General features: G+C 39.8%; 1 protein-coding gene across 1 annotated transcript; it reads right to left on the bottom strand.

Annotated features, from left to right (window-relative positions):
* Window positions 1-5,216: 5,216 nt before the first annotated feature.
* Window positions 5,217-14,186, bottom strand: LOC23687606 (ATP-dependent DNA helicase PIF1). Its single transcript, XM_011494769.2, has 3 exons — window positions 13,791-14,186; window positions 12,368-13,116; window positions 5,217-6,499 (listed from the first exon to the last, which is right to left on the bottom strand). The coding sequence occupies exons 1-3, from the start codon at window positions 13,972-13,974 to the stop codon at window positions 5,450-5,452; spliced, it is 1,983 nt and encodes a 660-aa protein (XP_011493071.1). The 5' UTR covers window positions 13,975-14,186; the 3' UTR covers window positions 5,217-5,449.
* Between the last annotated feature and the right edge of the window lie 3,127 nt (window positions 14,187-17,313).

The raw sequence follows: 17,313 nt of genomic DNA, 5'->3' as shown, positions 1-17,313 counted from the left end.
GGACGAAGATGGGTTACGTCAATTATCCCGAGAAAAAATACCGTGAAATCAACGAAGCTGTACGAAGAAACCTCTTCAAATTAGGACCTGAGGATGTGGAAAATACAGACTACGATGAGGTAATTATGAATATGAAGGAAAGGTTCTCGAATCTAGCCACGACAAGGAAAGAAAAATTATTGATTTTGTCGATGCTGCCAAGCTCGTGGTCTATTCAAGACGCCATTGATGAGTTCAAAACCAATAGAAATACAGCAAAAGAGGCAAAACAATTCAAAAATAACTGTCTTGCAACCAAAAATGCTAGGTCGAGTACTTCATTAACAGATGAGACAAACGAAAAAATAATTCAATATTTTGAAGACGATGAAGTAAGTAGAGCTATGCCTGGCTAAAAAGATTATGTATCTGTAAAAAAAGATGGAAAGCGTCAAGCAATCCAAAAACGATTAATGATGACTACTTTGAAAGAAGCGTATACACGCTTCAAGGAAATTAACGAAAATATTAAGGTAGGTTTTTCCTCATTTGCAAGCCTTCGTCCAAGGCAATGCAAGCTTCTATCCAATTCAGGAACACATAATGTTTGTGTGTGTGCACAACACACGAAAATATTAACCTAATCTTACATAGTTTGAAAAGAATCAATTTATCAAAGGATATTAAAATGTTAACTGGTAGTCTTTTGTGTGAAAATAGAACATCAAATTGCTATCTACGATCTTGTTCGGATTGTCCAGATTCTTCATCATTGGAAAATACTTTATTCGCTGAGTTTGAAGAAAATTATATTGATCAGTTATCATTTGAGCAATGGGTGACCACGGATAGGTGTGACCTAGAAACTATTGTAAAACCTGTAGATGAGTTTGTGTCATTTTTTTGCTTGAAATTAGAAAGTTTAATTCCTCACGACTTTATTAAAACAGAGCAATCCCGCTTTTTTAAAAATACGAAAAATACATTACAAGATGGTGAATTTTTAGTCATTTGTGATTTTTCTGAAAACTATAGCTTTGTATTGCAAGATGAAGTGCAGTCCCATCACTGGAACGTACAACAAGCTACAATTCATCCATTCGTTATTTATTTCAATGGAAGTACGCAAATTGAACATTTTAGTTTTATTGTAATTTCCGAAGATTTAAGACACGACTCAGTATCTGTAAATTTGTTCATTGCCAAAATGATTAACTTTTTACGCGTTGATAAGGATAAAGAAATCAGAAAGATATATTTCATGTCTGATGGAGCAGCATCGCAGTACAAAAACCGTAAGAATTTTTCGAGCCTATGTCAATTTAAATCAAAGTACGGAATTGATGCAGAATGGCATTTCTTTGCTACGTCACATGGAAAAGGTCCTTGTGATGTTATTGGAGGAACCATAAAGCGCATGGCCACAAGAGCAAGTTTAGCCAAAGAACGTGAGCATCCAATTAAAACTGCAAAAGAACTATTTGATTGGGCGAATCGCAGAAAAGAAGAAGATTTAACAAAATTATCATTTTGTTTTACTACTACTGAAGAGAACGAATTAACGGCATCAGAGCTCAGCGAGCAATATAATAACGCGAAAACGATCCAAGGAACCCAAAAATTTCACTGTTTCATTCCATTGTCAGAAAATAAAATTAAAGCAAAACTATACTCGAACTGTACTGATAATGATGCAAAAGTGTTCGATATTGTAAAAAAATTGAATAACAATAAATAAATAAGTATTAATAAAATGTTTTCATGATCTCATAACGCATACCCAAATCCAAAACTTTTAAAGTTTATATATAACATTTAGAAACTTATCGATCATACTCTAAAAAAAAATATCCTGGTAAAAAAAAAATTATTTTCGTGTAATCTGTTAATTCATTTTAATTTATACATATATACATATACATATAATATTTATACATATACATAATATTTATACATATAATATCTTCTTCTATATAAATAAAAATGGAATGGTGTTTGTATGTCACGAAATGGCTTACGAACGGGTACGCGGATTTGGATGATTCTTTCTCCATTTTGTTCGTCAAGGGTTCCGACGTGTTTGTGTGTATAAAAGTTCCAGGACACTCACCGGGAAAGCCGGAAAAACGAGAGTGAACGGAACTGTCATTTTGAATGGGACGATTCGTAGCGGTTTTCATCAGCCTACTTGATGGCAAGACGAAGTTTGCCGGGACCACTAGTACATAATACTAATGAATACATGAAAACGACTTGTTTAATTCACGCAAGGCCCTTAACAATAAAATCAGCAACAAACTGCGGTTCCCGTAATAATTTACACCGAAAAAATTTTTTTTTTCTACTAAATGTGAAAATTGTGACATGTTTGAAATGTCATAACTTTTTTGTTTATTGGTTTACCATCACCAAATTTGTATGGTAGATAGCTAATATAATAATATAATAGCTAATAAGCTAATATAAAAAAATTACGTTGGTATTCCGATAGGGTTTTGAGATATTTGAGTTTTTTGGTCAAAAATTATGTTTTTTAATGCAAAAAAAAATTTTTTTTACTGTGTGTATTTTTTTTGGAATCATTATTTAGTTGTCTAACTTTGTTTCTTTAGTTGTCTAACAATCGAACGAACCGTTTTTGCTGTGCAGCTTTTTGAATATTTTTGAACCATTTTCACATACACCCTTTTGAAAAGTAAGTCGTGACTCAACTTGAAGATTTGATATCGGAAAATGACGATTTAGATGGAACTGGAAAACTGTGCAAAGTTTCAGCTCAATAGAAAAAAATGAATTAAAAAATTTACCAAATTTTGGTGCTGTTGCTTGGAATCACTCTGATATCTTCCTTCTTCACTGATAAACACCCTTCCCGTGGTGACTGTGGAGATGCAGAGGTATTCTCGGTCTCTAGAAGCAACAATCATTACACCCTAACATTCCTTCCCCCATCCCAACTTACTTGCAAGACTTGGCCGTTGCCGTTATAGGCCTCTGCACTGTTTTGATTTTGTATGGGATTTTGATGTTTACTGGCCGTGTTGTTTACAAATTTCGTGAAAATGTGAAAAAGAGGCAATGATTTTTGTGCAGAGCCCTATTGATCAATAATATGTGTTTTGCTAAAACTGTACTTCGAGAGTAAGCGGAAACTCCCATCCCCTATTCTTTATTTGGATCGAAGTGCAATAGGCCAGGAGAAGTGGATGAACTAGTCATTCATTTTTCTGTCAATTCTCATACAAAATCTACTTTTTCTCTGACATAAATTCACTCTAGGTGAACCACTTCCCCTGACCTATTCTTACCAGTTTCGATCAATCACGGAGTAGCAACTATTGGCATGCACAGTCAGCCTATGCTATGCTATGCTAACTGCAACGATACCAACTAGTGAAATTAGCTAGCTTTATTCACACTAAGCTGCATCGCTGAGCACTTTTGTGATTTACTGGACACAACGGCCTTTGTTTTGCATAAGGTTGTGCATAGTGTAATACGATTGTATCAACCTAAAATTTCAGATTTATTCAAAAAAAAAAAATCTAAGAGCACCATCATACAATCGTTTATTCAACACTCCATGTATTCAGAGCAGTCTCAAACTACGTGATTGATATTTTGATAACCTATCATAGCTGTAGTAATGTATGTTTGTGAGTTCTATGCAATAAACATATGAACGAATCTAGAGACATAAGTCTTAGATGAAGTTTCGATTAATAAATAAATAAAAAACAGAAATAAAGATGTGTAGCATGTGTATTCAGATGAATATAGAATAGACCTCTTAGTATCCCTCTAAGTGGGATTTCCCGGTATTCACTTTCTACGTGATACGCATTGCATCAAGTTATCGGGCCAGATATCCCTGAAAATGCTCTTCAAAAGAGGTAGTTCAGCTGTGAGGATAAATATTGCATGTTCTGCTAGCTTGTCGTTCTGCGAAGAACCGTGAGCGGAATTAGGACATGTTAATAAGATTTCCGGTAGCTTGGTTAATTTATTAATGTGGGGTAACTCTATATGAACTGCAATTCATGTATGTAACAGAATTTATCAAGAATGAAAGTCATTTAATTTTATTTTATTTTATTGATGTACAAGGGGGTCAGGGGCCAAGTCTCCAGCATAAGTTTGAAAACTCACACCGTCCATAATACACCGAGGGGGTTTTGGAGTTTGGGAAGTAGGCAACGCAACATCTTTGACCAGAAGGTTCTTTAAGTTTTGCTTCTACTCTTGACTTCCAATACACGTATGAATGATGCAAGGCCAAAAGAACATGAATCAGCCATACATATAGCGGTAGTGAAGTGTTTTGCCTAAGGACATGGAAAAGGAGGGATTTTGTGTGGTGTTTTGTAAATAGCTCTGTGGAACAAGTTTGTTATTAGTTAAAAATTTAGTTGATCTGATTCACCTTGCAATCAATAATAAGAATATTTACGGAAACATAATACTTATCTTGTCTCGGCCAATACGCTGCCATGTCTTTCCTCTCGGATGATTTTTTCCTCGTTGTAATGGCGGGTTAGATATGAAAACAAAGATAAAGAGAGAAGAAATGTTAGTGATTGTTGCATGCTTTATTGCTGTATTGACCTACAATGAAATCATACAAAATTCGCTCTTTGGATTCCCATGATAACAATCCCCATGCAGCTTCCGAGAAACTCCATGGCAATGATCACTGTACGCCATGTGCGGCATTCAGGACATCTCAACACTACTGATGACGAACAACAAAAAGTGAATCCAAAAGAGTGTAAAGCTTAATGTTTCAATGTAGGACAATTCAGCTTTATTGCATGTGAGAAGTTTTTAGTGATATTCTCACAACGGCCATTCAGACTGGTTCGACGGATGTAGATAAAAGATCATTATGATTAAATTAACGCGACGACATGTTAGTAAGCTCAAAACGATTATTGTATTTGCAACTGTTAATTTAAATAGTTAAGCTAAGGGTGGGTTATTGTATATAACTTTATAGATAAGCAGAAAAATAGCACGAACGCGAAGTAATGACCTTCCATCCCATCTTCAAGTGCTCCCCACAAGCACAACACTTCATTCTGGCACTTTAGAACGTCCATGTTGTAACTTGTTCACACAAGAAATCTGCCTCGACCGAGTTGGCAGAACGCGCCCATACCCCTTTCTGAACCAAAGGACAGGGAATCAAGAATGAAAGTCATTTAAGAAACAAAACTAAAGAACTGAGAACGTACAAATATGTTTGTTGGTCGTTGTATATATTTCTCTTACTAATACTTGTTATCTTAAATTAGGCATAAAGCACTATCATTTCAGCTACTTCGTAATACTAAGTACAAATTTGTCTAGTATGCATTGGGAGTCCATTCGATCGCTGTGCGGAATGATATTGCCTTAACGTGTACAAAGTTCATAAATATGAATGAATGAGAAAAGCAAACTACCTAAAGTCAATAGTATAAAAATTAATCTAGTTGATTGTCACCAACGGTTTGCTCATCAGCGACTTAGTCAAGCCCATGGCAGAGAGAGATTTCTTCAGACCACCATCCTTCTTCTTCACAGCCATCGGAGTGATGTACTCCCGGTCACGTATCTGCCGCCGTAAATCGCGATAGTATTCGAGAACCTTTGGATTGGCCCATACCTGTTTGCCGTCAAAATCCAACACTCGGAGGCTGTCCAGGCTCTGGGCTCGACTCAACGCCACGTAAGCTTGACCCGCTTCGAACACTTTGGACAGCGACATCTCGACGCAATCCAGGGTTAGTCCTTGAGACTTGTGTATGGAGAAGGCCCAGGCTAGTTTGAGTGGCAACTGCGAACGAGTAACGATGACGGCGCCGGCAGTTTTGATGGACCACTTCTCCGGTTTGACCAGCAAATCGCGCTTCTTAAACTTGACCAAGGGATAACCCTGGACAAAGTTGGTGACTACGCCGCGGGCACCATTCACCAGCCCTTCGGCAATGTTGAGATTCTTCAGCAGCATCACCTGAGCGCCTAGTTTCAGTACGAGCTTCCCAGGCGCTTGAACCTGCTGGTCCAGTTGCTTTGTCATGTAGGCATCACTGTCGATTGCATGATAAGTCTTCTCCTCTCCCGAGAGATTGTTCAGTTTCGATTGATTGATCAGATCGGCATCATTGGTGTGGGAGCAGAGTTGCGTCGCGAGGATTCCTTCCATTTCTATGCGCTGCTTTGAGGTTGCGGTCAGGGTGTCTCGTATCTGCGGGGTCACCCGACCGATTCGAATACTGTTGAGGATGCTAACAAAGTTTGAATCCTTCTGACGGTGGACAACCGTTAGTTCGAACGATTGCTGCACACACTCCTGCCAGGTCTTGGTTTCGAACGAAAATCGCATCACGGAATTATCGTCCTGGGTCAGAGCATTCCGCGAGAAGGAGTCCTGCTTCACCACCGGTGGCAGTTGGAAAAAATCGCCACAAAGGATTAGCTGTATACCTCCGAAGGGTTTATCGCATTTTCGCACGTATCGGGCGACGGCTTCAATTTTCTGTTGAAGAAAAATAAAATAAGAATAAAATTGTTAAAAAAAAATCAGCACATATAAATATAATGCGGTGGTTATCCTTCTTAGACTTCGACTTTGAAAAAAATCCTATTGGCATAAAATGACCAGATGTGTCGCGGAAAAATCCGGAACGCTATGTCAGATCTCATCCTCAATGACTTACTGCCAATATTGTATGGGTATTTACATTTATATTCAATTCAGAGACATCCCAAGTCTCAGATCCCAAGTAACCACGAAGCTATATATGAATACTTTATGTTTGCTCTATAGTGTACTATCAGATTTTGTTTTAAAGTGACATAACCTTTAAGAGCTTTATAAAGCATAATTAAAGTGGGAAAGGGCCCCACAACAACCAAATTAAAATTAAATTAAACAACCAATACTTGAAAGCCATTTCATTATTCCATATCCCACAAAACGTAATGAGCGAGTGCGTTTAATGCGATTCGAGTGCGTTTAATGAGGTTATGTAATCTTGAATGACAGCATAACTGTATATTCACTCTAAACGCTTAGCATAATGCTATATTAAAATAATGCTACAAAGCATTTTCAATGTTAATCAAATGCATCATTGCTTGACAGTTATTGAATAAATGCATGATAACATTATTAATGCAAAAAATGTTGACTTTCGACCAAATTAATGCAATGGTATAATGTTGTGGTTACTTGGGATGTCTCAAAGATCAAGAATGTATCTTTAGTAAATTTAGGTTGCTGAATATGATACCGTTAAAGTTAATGTTTAAACCAAATTTAGAAACACCTATCCTAGTTGCAGCGATTGTCGCTATCGCTGTTTTCTACTATTTGGAGCGTAAACATCCACCCTGGGGAAAAATCCCATGGAAAGTCAGAGGCCGGCTCAGTCGCGGAGGCTGGGCCGTCCGGGAAAGTGAATATTCTGATCCGTAAGACCTACGATAAAAACAAAGTGAATGCTATGCTTGGAAGTTCGCTAGTAATCCCAGAGGATCCACAGCGGACCCGAACCAACTCCGGCAGCTCCAGTCAGCCATCCGGCTCGCTATCGCAACCGATAATTCCGTCCAACAATAATGCTTCTACATCAACCCAACCACTGGCGTTCAACATTCCTACCAGCAACTCGTTCGAGTCTCTAACTGAAATAATGGATGACTCGAATCTCCCCGGCGATGCGACTGTCCCAGGAAACAGCGAGTATACACACTTAGATCAAATCACCGAATTCGGTAATCCATTTACCGAAATCTCAACAGCTGAACGGTCGGTAATCCGTTCGGTAAACGAATAAATTACGGACCTTTCGGTAATTCGCATTTTCGATCGCAGTTGTCAAAACAACCGATTGATCGGTAATCGTTTACCGAAGAACTGTAAACACGGCGCACCGATTTTTGTTCCTCGGAACCCATTTTTCAGACAAAAAAGAACAACGTTGACAATTTTTATTAATGGCCTTTTTATTAATAAGTTATTGCTCTTTATAAATATTGAGAAATATGTTCCCGGATCCAGCATTCTTAATATTTTGATGAAACAACAGGTTTGAGCAATGAAGTCGGGTGTGATGTTACATTTTCAGTTTCCTCGATGCGCCGGGAATAACGAGAGAGCAGCGGAGGCTGATGGCTGGACTTCAAATAATTATGTTAGAGATAGATAACACATTCAGTTCATATTACTTACCTTAATAATAACGAAGTTTCCCTAAAATCTATTGGATGCTGGGAATAATAATTAACGATACACCACAGAAAATCGTTGCAACGGGAAAACAATAATATACAATATGAATTCAGGCTGCGCAGCATGTCATTCAGCCAAATTACAGAATTCGGTAACCTAATAATCCGTTTACCGAAACATCAGTAAAATGTTTTACAGTTTTCGGTAGCACTATCGATTCACAGATCTTTCGGTAATTTTTTTGACAGATCTTCAACAGTTCACCGTAGTTCGGTAATTTTGTTTTTGGCACGCTGTCAAAAACTGCTTGATTACCGAAACATCGGTGATATCGTTATTTACCGATTAGTTTCGGTGATTTCATTTACCGAACTCTCATTCTCTGTTTAAGTGTGTAGTCAAAATACCGTTGCTCGCAAGATTCGCTGTCCTCCGATTCATGTGTACGGAACATCGGTGACTGAATTGAACCAACTCCTGCCAGCGGCAAATTTGAGTCAACAAGATTATGTGCTTCGTGTTGGCAGAAACAACATACAGATAAACATCAAAACAAAACCTCACTTTGCCGCAAATGTGGAAAAGTTGCGTTCGAGAAATATGCATTTCTACACTCATGGTACGAGTGACGAAATGCCTGACAAATTTGTCTTGTCTGGTCTTCCTAAGTACGAGATTCAAGATCTGGAAAATGAGTTGAGAAACAACGATATAGCGCCAGCAGATGTCAAGCTGCTATCATCGTCACGATCAGGCGATATTGCAGCGCACTTACTACAATTTCCGAAAGGCATGGTGAAACTGCAAATGCTCCAGAAAACCAAAACTCTGTTCAACGTTGTCGTCTATTGGCGTTTTTATACACAGAAGAAAAACGATGTAGTTCAATGCTTCCGATGCCAACAGTATGGGCATAGCATGCGAAATTGCAATCTCCAAGCAAAATGCCTGAAATGTGGTGAGCGCCATCAAACAGTAGACTGCCAACTACGAACGAAGGCTGAAAATAATCCAACGACCAAAGCAAAGTTAAAGTGTGCTAACTGCAGCCAGAACCACACTGCTAACTTCAAAGGTTGTCCCACCCGTTGGCAGTACCAGAAGAGGTTGGAGGAAAGGAAAAATCGTCCGCCGGCAACTCGCGCTCCAGGGCGGGCTCAGTTGTCGCAACAGCGTTCATCTCAGCATCAACAACCGCACATTCGCCAGGACCATCCATCTGCAGTGCTGTCAACAATCACCAAACAAGTTCACTCCTATGCAAGCGTCATAAGGAGTATGCCGGTGGAGATAGCGGACCAGCCTAGTGAACCCGTTTTGTTCTCCGTAGAAGAATTTCTGATGCTTGCACGTGAATTACAGTGGCTCAATTTCATATTCGTACAGGATACTGTTTCCACATCAAGTTAGTAAAAAACTATTAAATGAAGTATTGAGCTACAAATACTTTATCCACATTGAAGGTAACAGGTGTCATCTATAGTTTGCCAATCACAAAATGTTTCCATTTACATTCATCTTTGGATTAATAGAAAAGTATTGGATTGATGTCTAAAATTCACCCAATTCCATATTCGTACACCTACCAAAACAGGGTGTCTACTCATTTACAGAAATGAAATTCCCTGAGATTTCCAGGTTTTTCCAGGTTTAAAAAAAGATTCAAAACACTGGAAATTCTCCAAAATACATAAATTATTGATGAAAAGTTCATTTTACATGACTAAAAAAATGTTTCAAAGCATTTAAACAAAAAATACTTAAATTTACATAAAACATAAATGTATTTTTCATTTTTATAAACAAAAACTTTATTTTCAATTATTCAACATTAGAAAAAACAATTAAAAATTTTGTGATTTTTATTTGATTTTCACAAAAAAATAATTATTCTTTTCAAATGATCTGAACGTGCCTTCAATCATCAAAATCAGATGAAGAAAATATTCTATTCGAACATAAGGGAAAAAAATTTTCCCCTAAAACGGGATTCTGAATCATGGACATCAGTGATACACCTAATTTCTTTTGAGGGCATTTTGTATTTTTTCCAAGATGATATCTTGGGGAAATCGGGTCTGGTAGCGTTTGATAGCCTTGGAAATAAGAATTGTAGATACCTCTCGCCCGAAAAAAAAAACAACATGAACCACGTCATGAAATTTTGGTTCTTCATTTGAACAGACATTTCTTTAAGAATGATTCTAAAACTTGTCGGATTCCCTCGACATTACGACAAGTATTGATTTTTCAAGAACTTTATAAGAATTTCTTCCAAGGATTTAGTTTTTGATACCTTCAAGAATTCAATCTGGAGTTTTTCTGAGGATAACCATAGAAACTACTTCGGTGATTCCATCAGGAATGCCTCCAAAGACCTTTAGAGACATTTTCAAAGGGAGTAACATGTTCTCAAGAAATATATCCATTGATTTTTCCATTGATTTCCCTAGGACTTTCATCGACATTCCAGCAACTTCAAACTCTCGAAAAGAATTTTGAAGAGACTCCCTGAAGAAATTTAAGTATAAACAATTAGAAAAATACTTGTTAGAATAGATAATTTATGTAGAACCTTGAATGAAGTTTTGAAGAATCCACGGAGTTTGGAAATATTATTTGAAAAGTTATTAGATAAATGTTTGAACCACAGCAATAACATTTTGATGAAATGCTGGAGATATTCTGAGAAAAAAATCTGGAGAAACTTAATCAGGAATTCCAGGTCGAATTTTTTGAGGAATTCTTGAAAAAGTTCATAGAAGGTTTCATCGGAATAAGGCCTGAGGAAATTTTCGGAGCAATTTCTGAAAGTAATCGTGCATGATTTTTTATAGAATTCATGTGAAAAATGAAAAAAACGACGTGGTAATTATTGTAGGATTTCTTGTAAAAATATCGAAATTATGGAATGAACCTTTGTGCAAAGAAGGAATATGTGGTGAATCTCCTAGAACTAACAACTGGAAAAATCGGTGAATGAATCAGTGGAAAACCATCTGGAGGAAATCCTAGGATAATCGCTGTCATTTTTTTTTTTTTCAGAGCGATCTATGTGAAAATTACTGGAGGTAATAATGTTGCAGTGCTCTACGATTTTCTTGACAAAATTTATGAATGAATTAATTTAAGCATCTCTTGAAAAATTGCTGGCGGCATCCCTGGATAAGCTCACAAAGGTATTCCAGAAAGAATCACTAGAATACCTGAAGCATTCCTTGAAATTTCTTCCAGAACTTGTGGAATAGTCGAAAACCATTTTTGTGAATAAATTTGGAATGTTTTCCTCCAAGTTTCATATGATCATAAATGACACCCAACTGTAAATTAGAATTGTACTTGCCTTTACCAAATTTCCAATCTTAGGTTTATGTTTTATGTTGGATAAATAAAAATCGTTAATAAAAATAGGGACTGAATATTTCTAGTAGCGTCTTGATAGCGGCGCAGCCGAAATTTTTATGTTTGAAAAGATTTTTTGTCTAGAAAAGGACATATTCTACCTTGTATTACAGATGCAAAATAATTTCCCTGATTTTAGCCGAAATTCCCTGAGAATTCCAGGTTTTTTCCAGGTTGAATAAAATTCCCTGATAATTCCAGGTTTTCCAGGTTTTTCCAGGTAGTAGACACCCTGTCTAACCCTTGTAAAGTCCTTGGAAGAGTTGGTGAGGGAATATAAATTTCTGGAGGGATCCCAGAAATATCTGGAAAAATCACTAAAAGAATTTCTGAAGCATTTTCTTGAGAAGTCTGAGAAGATATTCTTTAAGAACCTGTGGAATAGTCGCGGGCCCAAGTAAAAATGGTGCAAAAGTAAAAACTGAAAAAGCAGTTTTTCCGAAGAAAATAAAAACACACAGCCCTTTTATTTGCAAAATAAAACAGCTGTGTGTTTTTATTTTCTACGATTTGTTGATATAGAAGGAGCAAACTGCTTTTTCAGTTTTGAAGAAGGGTTCAATTCTTACTTGAGCCTTAAAATCTGTGAAAGTTTATTTGGAGCCTCTAGAAATTTGCCCCAAGATTCACTACAAGCAGAATAAGGAAAAAGGAATGACATGCCTTTACAAACCATTTTGGTTAAGATAGAGGCCTTAGAGAGCTTTCATTAGAAATAGCGACTTTTCAGAGACTTGCTTCAAAATATAGACCAGGTTTTCAACCTACCTCGAAATAGCTTCCGTCCACCATGGAAATTTCGTCGATGATCAATCTCTTGCAGCGTCGCCAAATCTGGCCGCTATTGGCCCTGGTGGCCATTTCGTAGCATCGACTGAGTGAAGCCTCACCGCTGCCTATCCCGGCAAACGAATGCAGCGTAGTGCCACCTATCAGACAAGCAGCCACTCCAGTCGAAGCGGTGGCAACCGTTCCGTCCGGGGGAAGCGTCGAGATGATCTTTCGCAGCAAGAAACTTTTACCCGTCCCGGCCGAACCGGTGAAGAACACACTGCGCCCTCTTACGCATGCATCCAGAATCATCTTCTGCTCTGCGTTCAAGGTCTCCGGCTCCATGGAGGCTACGGTCAAAGGAGACGGAACGTACAGCTTCTTTGGGGCTGGCCTTTGTTCCTCGCCGGATAATCTTTTTCGCTTCTGCGGTGGCGACGGTGTAGTTACGGATCCATTCCCAGAGGCCATCTTTTTCGCACGAGCCAGCTCGGCGTTCGTGACCGGACTGATGTCGTCGAACTGATTCGCCTTCCCGGACAGCAAATGGGCGCGGGTTTTCTTGAGCATGTCCTCTTTCGATTCTCCGTTCGATGTTTGGTCGGAAGTGATCTTGATGAAAATTACTTTCAAAAATTGAACCAGCAAACCCGGTGGGGCGTTGGACAGGAAGCAGGAACATTTTTCGTCGGTGAATTGGATGGAAGCCTTTCCTTCGGCCATAAACTTGGAGTGGACCTTGATTCCTGAAAAGGGGATAGTTAGTATTATTTTTTTTAATGAGTAAATAAATGTAGTTTGTAAAGGACTAGAAGCGACTGAGTGTCTTGAAAATGGGAACTTTAGAGACCACATGCTTGAAAAAAGGGATCAAGCTGAAATTAAAAAGAATACTCAGAAATTAGAAGAAAACTAGACTAATATTTACGATCCAAGGAGTACTAAATTAGTAATTTTGTAGGATTTTTTTTAAAGATTTTTCAAGAATCCAACCAGGTACTTCTTAGGGGGCAATTATAAGAATTTCTTTATTGATTTCTCGTGAGATTAGACCTGGTATTACTCTATTGTTCATGATTTTCTTCAGTAATTTCACCAGAAATAATTTGAGATAATCATTTTGATTAAAAATGAGCTTTTAGAGACCTTTTATTGAAAATAGAAAATTTTTAGAGGCTTGCAATAAAAAGTGACCAAGTCCCTAAAAAGAGTCCTGCTAGGTAGCAGTTTTGGCTTATCTTTAACCCATAATAAACACAGCTGCCTGAAAGTTTTGGAATCAATTTCTGAAAGTTCAACGTACCGTTATTAGACCCAGACCCATTAAAAATTCCAATAAGAAATTTCGTAACTTCATCAAAAACGCATTAATTAGAAATTGATTCACAACTCATTCGTCCCATTTCTGTCCCCAACTTACCTTTCAGTTTCATTTTGATGGGGTTCACCTTCTCTCCGGACACCTCCAGAAACATTTCCTTCAGCGTGTTCCGAACCAGCCGGAGCGTGGCCTGTTTGTAGGCGACCTTCTTGATCGTTGTTCCGAGGCTGTTGGTCCACACGATGTTCGCCACGCAGCTCAGACTAGCATTGTTGGGATCCATTTTGGGTGAGGGATAATTATCACAATAAACGAGCCGCACAATATGACGAAACCGGGCACGGAGGACACGAAGCCGTTCTGGAAACGGAGGAACACACGGGTAATCGGTGCGGAAACGGTGCCAGAAGCCAACGCTATTTTTCGAAACCAAACGAAACCGATCCGCCTTCGACGACGGACAAACGAAAACAAGAAACACGAACTGACGTTTAATTTTCAAATCCGCGCGAAAACATCTGCTCAAAGCTCGCGCGCTAGAAATGAACACGATCGATAGCGCACAGCTCTACTCTTTCGTGTTTGCTTAACGGAATGAACATTGGAGTGAGGGGCGCATGGATGGACGCAAGATTGCATCGCTGCCAAGCTAACAAACATGCATCTTGTCACTTTTATTCGCAGAACAGAGGATCGATGATGAGAAATCGATCATGCAACTTATGCCCTTATTCACGCTTGAAATAATGTAACACACTATAACTAAATTTATGATCTCGCCTTAAAAGCCATAGCACAGTGGGACGGATAGGGGTTTTTAGGAGGAAATATGGAACTCATGCCTTCAATTTATATTTTATTTACTACCCCCTTTGAAGTTTTACAAACAACTCGCGGACCCCCAGAAATGGATGCTGTTCAAATCAATGGTCATGCAAACCACCCAGAGATCTCAGAATGATATCAGATATAATTTTCCAATAGGCCAGGAGAAGTGGATGAACTTGTCATTCATTTTTCTGTCAAATCTCATACAAAATCTACTTTTTCTTTGACATAAATTCACTCTAGGTGAACCACTTCCCCTGGCCTATTGGCAGGCGTACCAAAAAATCACGTTTGAAATTCACCACAGATTATGTAAACATTCTGTTAGGGCCCATTTGTTGGGCAGAGGTGGACACACCACAACGCAGAACAGGGTCACCGAAGCGGAACGCGGAACCAGGATTTCGGTAGGAAAGAAAACAACTACAAATCAACTACTGTACGCTACGAGAACTTTAATAAACACGTCTGAACGGATCGAACATCACATTACGGATGAATGGCAAAACTTTCCATTCTCCCTTTCTTCCTTCTATTTGGCGCTCTCGCCGCCTGCCCTACTGGCGCATGCGTCGCAGCCTCATTCTCCAAATTCTACACATTCAGTGTTGCCGCTTTGCATACGAGGCACAAACATTGCATACTCCAACACTCCTCCTCAATGTTGTCCTCGTACTCGTCCGCATCCTCTCTGCCTTTCTTGCCGGGTTGATCTCCTCCTGCTTCAAACAACGTAATCAACCAATCGGCCAGGTCGGACTCCTCGATTGCTCCTCCTGGATCGCCGAACTTCCCTCCAGTTATCAGCATCCGAATCTGAGCTTCCACTGTTGGACTCTACCACTTGCAGCGGCTCCACTTCCTCGCTTGAAGTGTCCGCATCGAAATATTCTTCTTCACCATCATCGGCTCTATTCGGCTTCTTCTCCGAATACCAGCTCACCACACTGACTGGTGAACTTCTTCCCTTCGTTGTCTTCTTCTCGACAATTATCGACCGCTGGCCCTCCACTTTCTTCATAATCTTCGCTAGCTTCAGCCGATACAATGGCCCCGACTTTTCGCCAATTACCACTTTCTTACCGGATGTATCGCAAATGTCACAACTATCTTTGTTGAATTTCACTGAGAACTCTTTCGCCGTCAATCTGTCCACTGACACAAGTCCACTCTTTAACGACGGAACATACAAGACGTTGGTAAGCTTCACCTCAACTCTGTTTCCATTTCCGTCCAAACCGTACACAACACCTTCGCCACAACCAGCGGCGGTAACCACTTTACCGTTCGCTAACACTACACTTGGGCCTTTCTCTTCTTTCAGCGATTTGAAAAAGTTTCTATCGCTCGTCATGTGCCGACTTGCTCCACTGTCAATGTACCAGCACTTTTGCTGATCCATTCCAGCCATAAAACACACACTGGCACCACAATTTTCGTCATTTACTTGTCTCGCGTTTTGCCGCACACGCACTCTGTCGTCCGGCTTCTTCTTATCTTCGCACTCACTTTCTAGCTCCTGCTTCGCTAGCAAAAATGATCGACAGTTGCGACGCAAATGACCGGGCTTGTCGCAAAAGTAGCATCTTCTCACCGGTGCTCTATTGCCGAGTCCACCCACGCTTTGCACTACCGCACTTTTCAACGCTTTCGTTTCACATTGCATTTCACTTATTTCGCCGGAACGCTCTCTCCGACGTTCAAACTCATCGATCAGCTTCGATTTCACAAGCTGCATCGTGATGTCCGCATCGGCACGACTCTCCAACGCCGTGACCAAACCACCGTACGAATCAGGCAAGCTACGCAGGATCATCGCAATCCGCAGCGACTCTTCCAGCGGTTGCCCCGCATTCGACAAACGATCGAACAAATCGTCAAGCACAACCAGATGACTCTCAAGGTCACCTTCTTCCGCGAGATTTAACGAGCACAGTTTCTTCAGCAAAGATACACGTGACGTTACCGTGTTCTTCTCGTGATAAGCACGCAACTGATCCCAAAACGCTTTTGCACTGTTTGCTTCCTTCACCAGTGCAAACTGGTTATCATCAATACACAATCCGATAGTGGCACGAGCTTTCCGGTCGTCCTTCGTCCACTGATCGGTCACTACAGCCGGCCTCGCATCACCGACCACATACCATAGTTCCTCCCTGGTCAGGAGCATCTCCATCCGGAACTTCCATATTTGCCAGTTGTGGTTGTTCAACTTGGCAAACGCAAATTTGTTCACATCCGCCATTTTGTCCACGCAAAATCACCACCGCGGAGATACAACTCACACACACTCACACGCGGCGTGATCACTTTCGCTCTCTCGGATCCTTTTTCCTACGCAATCCAGAACCTTCCCTTCGGCACTGCTGGGCCAATAACCTGTTGGGCAGAGGTGGACACACCACAACGCAGAACAGGGTCACCGAAGCGGAACGCGGAACCAGGATTTCGGTAGGAAAGAAAACAACTACAAATCAACTACTGTACGCTACGAGAACTTTAATAAACACGTCTGAACGGATCGAACATCACATTACGGATGAATGGCAAAACTTTCCATTCTCCCTTTCTTCCTTCTATTTGGCGCTCTCGCCGCCTGCCCTACTGGCGCATGCGTCGCAGCCTCATTCTCCAAATTCTACACATTCAGTGTTGCCGCTTTGCATACGAGGCACAAACATTGCATACTCCAACACCATTCACAAATTTCATAACGCTGGAGGGGGTGGCTGGGTGTCCATAAGATATTACGGCCCATATAAACACTGAATATTATTCATACAAAAAGCGTTAC

Source organism: Aedes aegypti, chromosome 2 (genome assembly GCF_002204515.2).
Source record: "Aedes aegypti strain LVP_AGWG chromosome 2, AaegL5.0 Primary Assembly, whole genome shotgun sequence".
Lineage (NCBI taxonomy): Eukaryota > Metazoa > Arthropoda > Insecta > Diptera > Culicidae > Aedes > Aedes aegypti.
This window is presented reverse-complemented; position numbering and strand designations above follow the sequence as displayed.

Bases quoted from the DNA above. Each gene is read 5' to 3' on its own strand.
- LOC23687606 (XM_011494769.2), bottom strand. From the start codon at position 13,974: ATGGATCCCAACAATGCTAGTCTGAGCTGCGTGGCGAACATCGTGTGG. The intron at 13,117-13,790 runs GTAAGTTGGGGA...TCCCCTTTTCAG, and splicing joins CATCAAAATGAAACTGAAAG to GAATCAAGGTCCACTCCAAG. The intron at 6,500-12,367 runs GTAGGTTGAAAA...TTTCTTCAACAG, and splicing joins TGGACGGAAGCTATTTCGAG to AAAATTGAAGCCGTCGCCCG.